This window comes from Scardinius erythrophthalmus (assembly GCF_964197995.2).
Source record: "Scardinius erythrophthalmus genome assembly, chromosome: 5".
In the NCBI taxonomy this organism is placed as follows: Eukaryota; Metazoa; Chordata; class Actinopteri; order Cypriniformes; family Leuciscidae; genus Scardinius; species Scardinius erythrophthalmus.
The window spans coordinates 26,646,630-26,658,681 of record NC_138225.1 but is presented as its reverse complement, the minus strand read 5'-3'; the positions used below and the strand labels follow the sequence as shown (position 1 = coordinate 26,658,681).

General features: G+C 36.7%; 1 protein-coding gene across 1 annotated transcript; it reads left to right on the top strand.

The window, feature by feature from the left end:
* The first annotated feature begins 3,557 nt into the window (after positions 1-3,557).
* Positions 3,558-10,382, top strand: LOC308691042 (uncharacterized protein). Its single transcript, XM_081365896.1, has 6 exons — positions 3,558-3,702; positions 3,981-4,039; positions 5,637-5,916; positions 6,782-6,904; positions 7,792-7,845; positions 8,679-10,382. The coding sequence occupies exons 2-6, from the start codon at positions 4,025-4,027 to the stop codon at positions 8,699-8,701; spliced, it is 495 nt and encodes a 164-aa protein (XP_081222022.1). The 5' UTR covers positions 3,558-3,702; positions 3,981-4,024; the 3' UTR covers positions 8,702-10,382.
* Positions 10,383-12,052: the final 1,670 nt, after the last annotated feature.

Genomic DNA, 12,052 nt, shown 5'->3' with positions numbered 1-12,052 from the left:
CTGAACATGCTCCTCCCGAACTTTGTTATATAAAACTTCATTTATCACAGTGCTCAGGATTGTTATTTTTTTGGACCAAATCGTTAAATAAAGTTGTTAAGCAAGAAGCCATTGACTTGAGTGGTATAAACAGTGGTAGGCCACTGTCACCACCGTAAAGACACCGTAAAACATTTTATACATCCCTGTTTTAGCCTATTTGTTTTAAATGAATATGCTTACAATATGTTTAATCAGTGCTGTCGAGTCATTAAAGTCATAGTCTCTTTTAATACAAAAAAATGTTTGTTAAATAAAAAAACATTACTTTTATGATGTTAGATCTAAAACAGTATAAAAATGAACAAAAGTGAATATTCAACATTTAACAGCATATACTACTAAGAATGCCAGATAATTATTTAAAAACTCTAAATGCATATTAGACTAAATAAATAAAAAATACTTGGCTTTTTATTGTGTCTGCATGACGGTGTTGACAAAAACAAAGTAATAACTGGTAAAACGCCTATTTTATGAAAAAAAAAAAAAAAAAAATACAATATGAGGAGGTTGCACTGGTCCGGTACATTGCTGAACAAAAGCCAATACCTTGGTCTATAATGATATAGCCTACTTCAGATTTTGTAATTTAACTAACTTTTTATTTTCAAAATTAAAACCTGCTTTATCCAAATTCCCAATAATCACTGATGTATTATGTAAATAAAATGGAACACCAGATCCTCGAAAGAGTTACTCCGCCTCGAAACAAACGCATAGCTCGTGTTAAGGTGAGATGTCCTCTTACTGTAGGCTACTCTTCACATATCTCCGATTATGTTGATCCCCTTGAATAAGTGATAGGCGATATGTTTTGAATATGAATCGATAAACGACCTGCCATCCACATGTTTATCACTTCTGAATGACACCCTGTTTGAACAATTTATTATTGTACGAAACAGATAAGCCACGGACTATCCCTGCATGCGCGTAATTTGCACGGGGGTTACGGGGGTCATGACCCCCTCAAAAATCAGATCCAGCTAATATAACCCCCCCCAATATCATCACATCATTAAGATTAAAATAAATATGAAATATTCCGAATTAATACTTTTGTTCGTTTTCTTTATTAATTTCATTTGCCAGCAAGATAGTATCATATTTTAAATAATCTGTAATGTACCCCCCCGCCCGCCACACCGACTACTTGGTATTACCCAACCCGCTTTCTCTAAGTTTGTTCACTATTTTGCGCAGTCGCTGGGATGATGAATGGTTGGAGAAAGCTGACGTTGCATGCTAACGGATGGAAAGATGAAAAGGACACTGAAAGGCAGCCAGACAACGATTTTTCATTGTTGGTCGACACCAGCCAAAAAGAGGAAAAATCCTGACCAAACGAGCTAAGTTAGCTGTTAAGTTAGCTCAGCGTCACTGGTTTTGTGCCCATCTTTATTATTTCCTTTATTTATTGACCATACACTCAAAACAAAACAAAGACACATTTAAATGTAAGCCTTACTTAACCTTTTCACACGTAAGTTTAAAAGTTTTTCAAGGCGACCGTTATTGATCGTAGTATCACTTTATGGTTCCCATGGAGACGCGTCATTCATTGCTTGTCACACCGCAGCCACAATAGCGCAGAATGACTGATGATCTGCTTTTATTTCCTTTTTTATTCAAAATTTCACAAATTTGTTAGCTATAGCAGGATATATCTGATATTCCGATTGTCAAATATGTGCAAGTGGATGTGTCTTGTTGTTCAAACACCCTTATAACGATCGCGTTAGTTGAGCTGTATGTGCAACGTATTTTAGGTATCTTATTAAAATACCTAAAAAAATACGTACATTATTAGGAATTTACCACCTCTGGCTCAATTTGAGATTTTTTTTTTTTTTGCATGGAGTTTGCAAAGTGATAAAATGAATCAAAGCACAACTAACGTTAGTCCACACTTGTATTTTCTCAGTTTGTGAATTTGAGCTTAAACACTTAATTTAACTACTGTGTCATTATGGCATAAATAGTCAAGTGAACAGCTGCATTTACGGTAAGTAGCCTAAATCAGTAAAAGTATCACAATGTACAGGGTGGGCCATTTATATGGATACACCGTAATAACATGGGAATGGTTGGTGATATTAAAGTCCTGTTTGTGGCACATTAGTGGCCACCATGGTCACCACCCATCTTGAGGAGTTTGCCCCCTCACATATACTAATGTGCCACAAACAGGACTTTAATATCACCAACCATTCCCATGTTATTACGGTGTATCCATATAAATGGCCCACCCTGTATTTCTAATACAGGAACGGCAAATTAGCATGTTACCTTTTACACAAGAAAATTATTCAATAAATAAATAAATATGCCGCGAGTTTAACCCCCCCAATAGTAGACCCAAAGTTACGCCCTTGTATCCCTGATTGTAGACACTAATATTAAATCACAAACAAACGCTATAAACTTAAACAGCACCTCGCCTGAATGCTGTTATTTCCTGATTTTGATCTAGGAACATGTTGTACTTGAAATCTCATTCACGAGTGGGGTTCTCAGTAGAATGTGATTTCACGGTCTTCACAAAGTACAGCATGTTCCTGGATCAACATCTTTGTTGATCCTGGAACAACATTCCAAACAACCAATCAAATTTTAGGGACAAGTTTACAGTTTATGTCCAGTTTAGACTTACAATCAGGGTTAGGTGCCAATACATCAGTGTTATTCACCCATTGTTTCCCTCTGATTTAAGGGATAAGTTATGGGTTATGTTAGGTTTAGGGGTAAGGATAGGGCTAGGATTCAATTTTTGTACTGAAATGTTGTTCTAGGATCAGCAAAATATGTTGATCCAGGAACATGTCTTACTTGGCAAAATGACGGTGACCCCGCTATACCACATTTACCTCTCACATTAAGCTATAGCCTACTGACAAACATGGTTCGAATTACGTGGGAGTTGAGCTCCCATAGAGAGAGGATGAGCTCCCATGAAAGCAGTAAAATCATACACCTGTGTGGGGGTCTCTAAAAATCATCAGCACCATTATTTTAAATTACAAATAAAGCAGTTTTTCCTTCAGACTACTGTAGCGTGACTTAAAAGATAGGACAAGATGCCAAACACATGGATCTCGCGGGATCTCGGATCGTCATCACACTACATCCTTATGCTTCGCTTTCTGCCAGGACTTTTACTGACTTTTCTGAACTCACAGAAGTGACGTCAACGATATACAAAGTATTTTATTGTATTTTTAAACGCACTGCTGTAATCTAAAAATGATCATATGAATTATTTTTAAGATGGGAATATAAAAATATTTGTGACTAAGAAACAATTACCTATAACTAAAACTTTATTATCACTAAATGCTAAATGCAGATGATATCACATTTTTTTTCCGGTGAATACCATAATCGGTGAATTCCATTCTGTCCCATAAATGACACTTTGTAACCTGAACAGACAACAAATATTGCACGCACTGTTAATGTCAGATAAAATGATCCCACCCTGTCATAATCAGTTGAAAAGCAGTGAAAAACAGGTCATATAAGGTTGTGCTTGACATTAGTGAGTAAAGACAAAGTGAAAGCTATGTGGTTCTTTGGTATTCCCCTTCATTCAAGCTGTGATTACAAGCAGGAACATACCGGTTCAGGCACAGACGTGTTTATGATCTGCCAGTGAAGAAGGTATTTGTTTGCTTTTTAATGTTTTGTTTAGTTACTTCACTCTCTACATGTTCTGTTATCATTGTGAACAGTCAGTTCAGAGGAAATTGACATTTGTACATTTATGACTTGTACACTAGGAATGAATAAGTGTTGTCTCGTTGTATTAAGAATTAAGTATTGACTAATGACTGATTTGAAAACTGAGACTGTGTTGAATATGCATATGTTGTTCTCCAGTGGCTTAAACACCTTTTAATTTACTCTAAATTACCAATATTTCTCTGTATTGTTCTCAGGTTTCTCAGTCTATCTGTGGATGTGGAACAGGACATTTTAGACCATGAACAGTCCAAAGGTAACAAACGCTTTTATTTTTGTTTCATTTTCATTTTATTTTCATGAATTTGTACAATCTGCACTTAAGGAGTCTGCACTGAGTGTGTAGACTTGGAATTAAGCCTTTCCCCATTATTATTTGATTCACGGGACCGGACACCAGTTATCTTGCCAAGAAAAATCTTTATTCTTATATGTCAGGAGTGAAACTTGGGAAGATGTTGTATTCATGCCAGGTCTCTCCGTTTCCTTGTTTCTCTGAGTCGGTACAGTAAGATTGAGCTTATATACATCACAGAGAGACTTACAACTTCCTTGTAAGGTAGCAAAACATGTTGCTTGAGCTTTAAAAATGGAACGTATATGTCATGCTTACACATGGCACCATCCACTTTCTATATTAAGAAACTATCCTCATGGTGTATACATTCGTGGTACATTTGCATCAGATTGCACACATACCTCTAAGCAAAATATAGCTCATCCCAGATCTCTGCTCAGCACACATGTACAACATACTCTGACTTCACAAAATACATTATGAAATTATTATGAAAATTAATATAGAAAAAGAATACTAAAAAATAACATTAAACAGTAATTTTTATAGTTAATTTTAGTAGTCTTCAGACTCAGAGTGTAAAACTATTTTTCCAAAAAAAAACGTAATATGTACCGCAATATGTTGTTAGTCAAGTCATGTATACAGTGAATTTTGTAACACTTCAATAAGATATTATAATAAATAACTTTTAGACACAAATTTGCCTCTATTTTTTTTTTTTTTTTTTGCTCCACCAACAAAAATATATCCAACGAAGCCAGCACAATTTATCACTATTGCATCTCCAACCAACACACAGTTGCCCTGTTACCGAATGATTCAGTGTTTTTGATAGAATCAGTTGAGTGAATAATTCAATGACTCAATCATAAGGACAGTGGCTGTGTTCGAAACCGCATACTGTATAGTAGGTACTACATTTGGTTTTAAACTTGCTTCACAACCATTAAAAAGTATGTTCTATGAATGTATGTAGCATGAATTAAATTCAGTTGTACTACATCTGCCATGTTGTCACTGTCATGTGACCTAGGGAATCAGCTGCGTTGCTTCCCTTCCATTTACAAATCCTCTTCCATGGCCTCATAGTATAGTAAAGTGTTCTTAGTTAGCGCACTTCAGAATGGCTGCATCCGAAATCACATACTTCCCCACAATATATTTGGCAAAAAAAACAGTATGTGACAAGAAGTATGTCTGAATTCATAGTACTCATAAAAGAGTAGGCAAAAAGTATCCGGAAGACCTACTGCTTCAGGCAAGATTTTGAAGTGTGCATATGATGGACACTTTACTATCCCATGAGGCCTCAGGAGAAGAGTTGTGAAAGGTAGTGAAGCGACGAAACTGACGCTGGTAGGTCACATGAAAATGACAACATGTTGAATGTACTTCGTCTAAATTATATTCATAGTACACATATAGAACATACTTTTTTAGTGGTTGGCTCATAGTGACCAAAGTCATTTGTTGCCACCTAATACTGACATAATGTATCCTGCAGCAAAGGGTCACTGAAGGACGAATGTTCACTGTTTGTCTGACTTTTTAGTGTCCCCATTGTCAGCAGTCTGATATCAGAAAGCTGGATGGTCAGCGTGCGGTCTGCAGGTCTTGTTCTAAAGTGAAGAGGTGCGTGTTTCAGTTCTGCTGGGCATGTCAGAGGGAATGGCCTCGCGATGCTTCGACCACCAACTCCTGCATGCTGCCGAACTGTGCGCTCCGTGCTGCCCTCCTCAGCGTGAAACTGATCAGTGAACCACAAAGTTCGGTGAAAGGATGCCCGTTCCTCAGGGCCTGTCCTGGATGTCATGCCCTGCTAACACACAACGGTGAGGGGTGCCCTAACATAATTTGTCCACACTGCAACGAGGAGTTCTGCTTTCGCTGCCTGCGCCCAGAATGCTTTGACAATGATGACTATGACTATGACGATGATGATGATGATGATGATGATCATGTTGATCCTGAGCCCTGTGTGATAGTGGATAACACTGAGGTCCTTCGACATCTTGAACTGTAGTAGTGGATAAACTGAAAAACTCTGAGGATAAACTACTAAATACTAAAAATATTATTTAATTTAAATTTGATTGATTTAATAATGGGAAAGGAAAAGAGTAATTTCCAAAGAGAATAAATTTTTACACCAAAAGTTGTGTTTTTCTCTTTTCTTTGTAAGCCAGAGGTGCAGAAATAAATGCAATTATAATTAGATCAAATTATAACCCTGATGATTCAAATAATTGTTTGAGAGAATGAAGAGAAACATTTTGGAACTGAAGAATTCATATTAAATTTGTGATTTTGGTTAACTGTAAACTTCTGCATGTAATTTCATTTCATTATTTGAATAGGCAACACGAGTAACTTGCAGATTCGTTGTAAAAGCTGCAGTGAATCTTGACATTTTTCGAGAATGGAAAAGTACCTCAGAACATATTTAGATTATGGTAAAGAGGATTAGGATGCAGTAAAATAGATTCATAATTACAGCATTGATGAGGGATCAGAGCCAGAACTTTCCTTCACTGGTCAGCAGCTGTCGCTATAATTTAAATTAATAGTATTTTTCAAGAAAAACAGACAAACAGCCAAACAACGACACATACTGGCTTATACCTTTCTCAGATGAAAGTAATTTTTTTGAAGACTGTCAATATGGTATCTTTTTTGAATCTATTTTATTGTCTGTAGAAAAACTGAAAGTGAAAGAAGCAGGTCTGTTGGTATTCCCCTGTTTAAGCTTACAGGAAATAAACAGAAAGTTTCGTGTCAATATACGCACAAAGAAGTGGACACAACACTGTGAGTCAACCGGTACGTAGCCTACTGATTTAATTTTACTTCTAGTTGTTTAAAAACTGTTTTTGGCTTGTCAAAGTTAAATTTTAGTATGGCTGTTACATCAAAGCAAATTTGTCCACGTCTAAAAATGTTTTTTGATTGATCCATACTGGTGATTTAGCTATGAATAAAATCATTTTGCTAAATATTAGCCTGAATTGGCAAGCAAGCTAGTTGTCCAAAATGGCAGCTATGGGGCAAAGTGAGCCAAATGCTGTAGGTTAAATTGAGCCAGCGTTTTAACTTACCCCACCATAGAGCACTGTAAATTTAAGTTAAATATCTTAAGTATAAACTGGTATAATTTCAATGTAATATGAACTAGTTCAGTTTGTTTATATGATTGGAACAAATAAACTTCTCTGATAAGAACCAAAAGATGCTTAATCATATATATCTTTCCAACTGTAGTCCCTAATTTGCCTAACATGTTAGACATTGCAGGAAAAACTACCATGCCAAGAACCTTTAAAAGAGATAAATTATCTTTAAAATTTCACATGGGTTTGATTCAGATTCAGTTGGTCAGTTTACACCCAGATGGTGCTACTTACCCACTGACTCGGATCAACTTACCCCTAATATGGGGTAAATTTAGCCATATTTTTAGAACCCTTTGTCAGATGTATTCTGATCATTTTAAATGATAGGAAACATTTCTTACAACTTTCATTGTACTCCTGCCTAATTATTTCTTTTCTTGAGGAGCACATAAGTAAAAAAATGGCTCATCTTACCCCACTCTCCCCTAATGTCTGTGTCAGTGTCCTCAGATTCCCTGCCAGCACAGTTTTCAATACCTTTGTCTTACCTTTTCCTTTCTAATCCGTTGACCCTCGTCTACTCTCTCTCTCACTCAGGTTTGTCATCTGTGAATGTAGTCCAGGAGGATTTGAGCCATGAACGTTCCAAAGGTAGATTGACCGTGCGAGAGCTCCGATATCCATCATGACGTCAGACATTTCGTACACGCTATTATTAGGCACTTGTTCTGACATAGTATAGGAGGGGAATTAAGCTCTTAGACTTCATTTAGCACACTATGCCAAGGGGTCTGATTAACTGTGACGCAGTTTTCCACTGATAAGTGTCTAGAAGAGCCTTCCTGGGTTAAAACTTTTAGGGTCATTAAGCTATAGCTATTAGTTTAGTTGTATTTTAGATGTGAAAATTGTGAACAATTTACTCCTAAGGCAACTAGTAAGATTAGTATTTTTTATTTATTTATTTTTTTTGCAGTTTTGATTCTGTAGTTGAATGAATAAGCTTATGATGTAACTATGTCAGGGTCAAATGCTTCAGATTTGGGTTGTAAAGTACATGAGTCATTGTACTCCCATACTGTTCTTGATTAGGCCAGAGCATTATTTAAGGTAATTGTACTTGAAGTAGGCCTACTTTTGAAGAAAAATACTTGTACTAGTTTTATTCCTTAAACTAAAATAATTTATTTACCCCTCAGAATGTAATTACACCTTCAATTACGCCAATAAGGCTACATATTTCACCGGTCATTGTGTGTTTGTGCCTATATATATATACAAAATCTTATCTACCTATTGATTTATGTCAATTTATAAAGTTTTAAAAAAAAGTATTTATGGAAATTGTAAATATTGTGCAAATGTTCACTCAAATAAATATTTAGCTGGATGCTAAATTGCAAGTTAATGGAATCTGTGAAGTAGGGCCCCTCTTTATTTATTTGTGTGACCAAATCCCACAAATTTTTTTCCTCGTTTCCCAGTGTCCCATTTGTCAGCAGTCTGATATTGGCATTCTGGATGGTCAGTGTGCGGTCTGCAGGTCTTGCTCTAAATCCAAGCGGTGCGTGTTTCAGTTTTGCTTGGCATGTCAGAGAGAATGGCCACGCAACTCTTCGACCACCAAATCCTGCATGCTGCCGAACTGTGCACTCCGTGCTGCCCTCCTCAGCGACACAAAAATCAGTGACCCACAAAGCTCGGTGAAAGGATGTCCATACTTCAGGGCCTGTCCAGGTTGCAAGGCCCTGCTGACACACAACGGAAAAGGCTGTCCCAACATTGTCTGCCCTCATTGTGGTGGACACTTCTGCTTCCGCTGCCTGCGTCAAAGGTGCATCGGGGTAATAAATATTGAAGCCTTAGCGCTTCTTAACCATAGGCTGTCCTTCTTTCAAGATGATGTAAGTCCATGTAGAGTGGTGGACAACAAGCAGAGTCTTACAGTTTTGGGACTGTAATGAGAAAGTTTTGAACACAAAAGACAAATGACAACGCTGAAATCATACCTAATGAAAAACACCCAGTTAAGGCCTATCATATGTGACTTATTAATACTGCAAACATGTTATTTTAAAATTTGCTATTCTTTCTACATGTTTAGTAACAGGTAAATAAAAAAACAGTTTAATGAATGTACCTTGGATTATTTAGAAGTGATTCAGATTATCTTTTTTTTTTCAAATATGAAATGCTGACTACATATTAATATCAATAAACATCTTTTTAAAATCTTACAAAATCTTTGTTTATTCACCAAAATCAGAATCTTTGTAATATTATGAATGCCTTTAGGACCCAATTATGTTGCAGGACATTGATTTTGAGAGAGAAATGTCTAGAAAACTTTCAGTCAATTTAAACATATGCCTTAGAGTTTACTGAAAGCTTTTTAAGATACTTTTTAACATGCTAAAAACTTGTATACTTGTAAAAACAATGTTGCCAGAGTCTCCAGGCCTGCTTGGTTTTTGGGGATCTGATTACACTCTTTGTTTGGCTAAATTTATAAACACAGAAGCATCTTCTGAAATTCACTTTTTTTTTACATAATTGTTGCCATTCTCTTGCTCGCTGATTTACAAGTTCATATTAGGTGTGTTGGTTGAGGTTCAGAAGGTCAGCAATATGGGTTAACATGACCAGTGCTTTTTAGCCCACCTGGAATGCCACAGGTTTTCTTGGCTGCATCAGGATCCATCCTGCACATCTGCATGAATGAAGCTTAGTTATTACTTGCTTTGATATGCCATGTAGATACAGCCTACATCATTCACCCAAATATGAAAATACTCATCCACATATCAGTCCTTGACTTTTTGTTATTGTGCTTTTATATAAGGAACAGAATTCAATTTAAGTTGTTATTTACTAGAAATCTTTTGCTTGACAACCGTGGTCGCTACATTCACTTTAATCGTATGGAAAAGCAGCTTAGGGGCTAATCACAAAAGAACACGTTTTTGTGGAATGAAAAAAGCCTGCAAGGTCTAGAGATGCGTTTTTAAAAGTTGAACTTGATTGCTGTGTTTTTAGAACACAGTGTCATGCCCGAGACGCTACAAAAAACTTGAGACATGAGCGCAACGATAAAACACATACTTAGCTCATATTCGGCTACATAATAAAACTAGTAAAATGCAGCTCATTGCAATGTAAAAACGCATTCTTCATAACCTTCTGCCATTAAAAAAAAAATAAAAAATCCTTTTGTGTTCCACAGTAGAAAGAAATGTACCGGTTTCGAAGGACATGAGGATGAGCAAATAATTGTAGGATTTTCATTGTTGGGTGAGCTATTTTTTATTTAAACATTACTGCAGTTTTACAAAAATACTGCATACACACACATTTTTGCTGTATTTGAGCATTTATAAACTTTATCAGTTTTTAATAATTTATAAAACTTCTAACAGTTTTACTATGATAATGTACTGATAATTCTTTGACTAATAATTCAAAATTATTTTAGACAATGTTTGAGGCTACCTGTATCCCCCCAGCTCATCTCTCTCTCTGATTGGAGGTAAGAGGCTTGCCGGTTGAAGCTCAGCACAACCCAATCTGACTAATCTGATTATCTTAAAATGGACTCCTATCAATCATGAGCTAGCGTGAGACACACACACAAGCAGGCCTAGTGCTAGTGAGATCAGACAGTTACTTGTTCCAACCAGCAACAAGTTAAAAGTATTGGGCAGGAAACAGTCATGACCGAGTGAAAAGCCTTAAAGGTTTGTGTTTATGTCCCCTCAACCTCTTGACACTATTATGACCTTGATCAAGACACTTGTGGTGCTGTAACATGTCCTGATGTACTGAAAAATGATGTAAAAAAATGTGAATGGGTGGAGAGTGAGACAAAAGATATACGCGCTTTGTTTTTCTCTGTCCGGCACAGCATGTTGGGTCAAAAGGTGAACTTTGTTTCCAGTGCTCCAACAGCACTCTGATTAATGTGAGCCAACCACATAGTGTTTAATAGGGCTGTGGTCAAAGCTAAGCCAATATTGCCAGTGGCCGCATGGAGGTCCTCTTTCTGTTAGGACCATTAATGGGGCCAGTAAAGGGGAAGGAACGATTAAACTGGATCAAGTGAACGGCGGCAACATTCTGTCAGGAAAAAGACTCGTAGAAGTAGGGAGTAACAATAAACAGTCTTCATTTAAACTGGTAGATGGTAAATACGGGGGGGCTTTTGTAGTATGGCGCAGATGAGGGTGATTGCTGGCAGGTGTGGGTGATTATGAAGTGAGTGTAGGTGGGAGCCAGGGAGGATGATGGGAAGTGTAGTGCAGAGGTGACAGGTGAATCATGACACATTCAAAAACAGACCAAACCATTACTTTACTTTGAGGGAAAAGAATGGTCCAAAACATACACCACCATTCAAAAGTTTGAGGTCTGTATAATTTTAGTAATTTTATAAGATTTCAGGATTCTTTGATGAATACAAAATTCCAAAAAGCATTTATTTGAAATGGAAACCTAAGCCACTATTATGTGTCTGATCTCTATGGCTAAATGTCAGATTTTCAAATTTAATCGTTTTATTGCCTTGGGCCATTTCTATTTTACAAATCAATATTTAATATTTTGGTCAAACTAATTTGTTTAAATTAGTTTGTATAAATTTGAATAAAGTCCCAAGCAATGTTCCAGTTTTGGAGGGCTGCTCAAGGATATAGTCAGGGCGTAATCTTCACAGGCTTTGACCTTAAAGCGCTTACCACTCCACAAGCTCTGAATGACTACCTCACAGCTCCCTCTCTCTTGTTTCATATATCTCCATCCTTCCATTTCATTTTTTAACAGCTTCTCATAATAAGAGCTTGCTGACCTTGCACCCTTTATCCAA

Coding starts and splice junctions, on each gene's coding strand:
- LOC308691042 (XM_081365896.1), top strand. Junction 5,917..6,781: donor TGCCCTGCTAACACACAACG/GTGAGGGGTGCC, acceptor TATTGTCTGTAG/AAAAACTGAAAGTGAAAGAA. Junction 7,846..8,678: donor GAGCCATGAACGTTCCAAAG/GTAGATTGACCG, acceptor CTCGTTTCCCAG/TGTCCCATTTGTCAGCAGTC.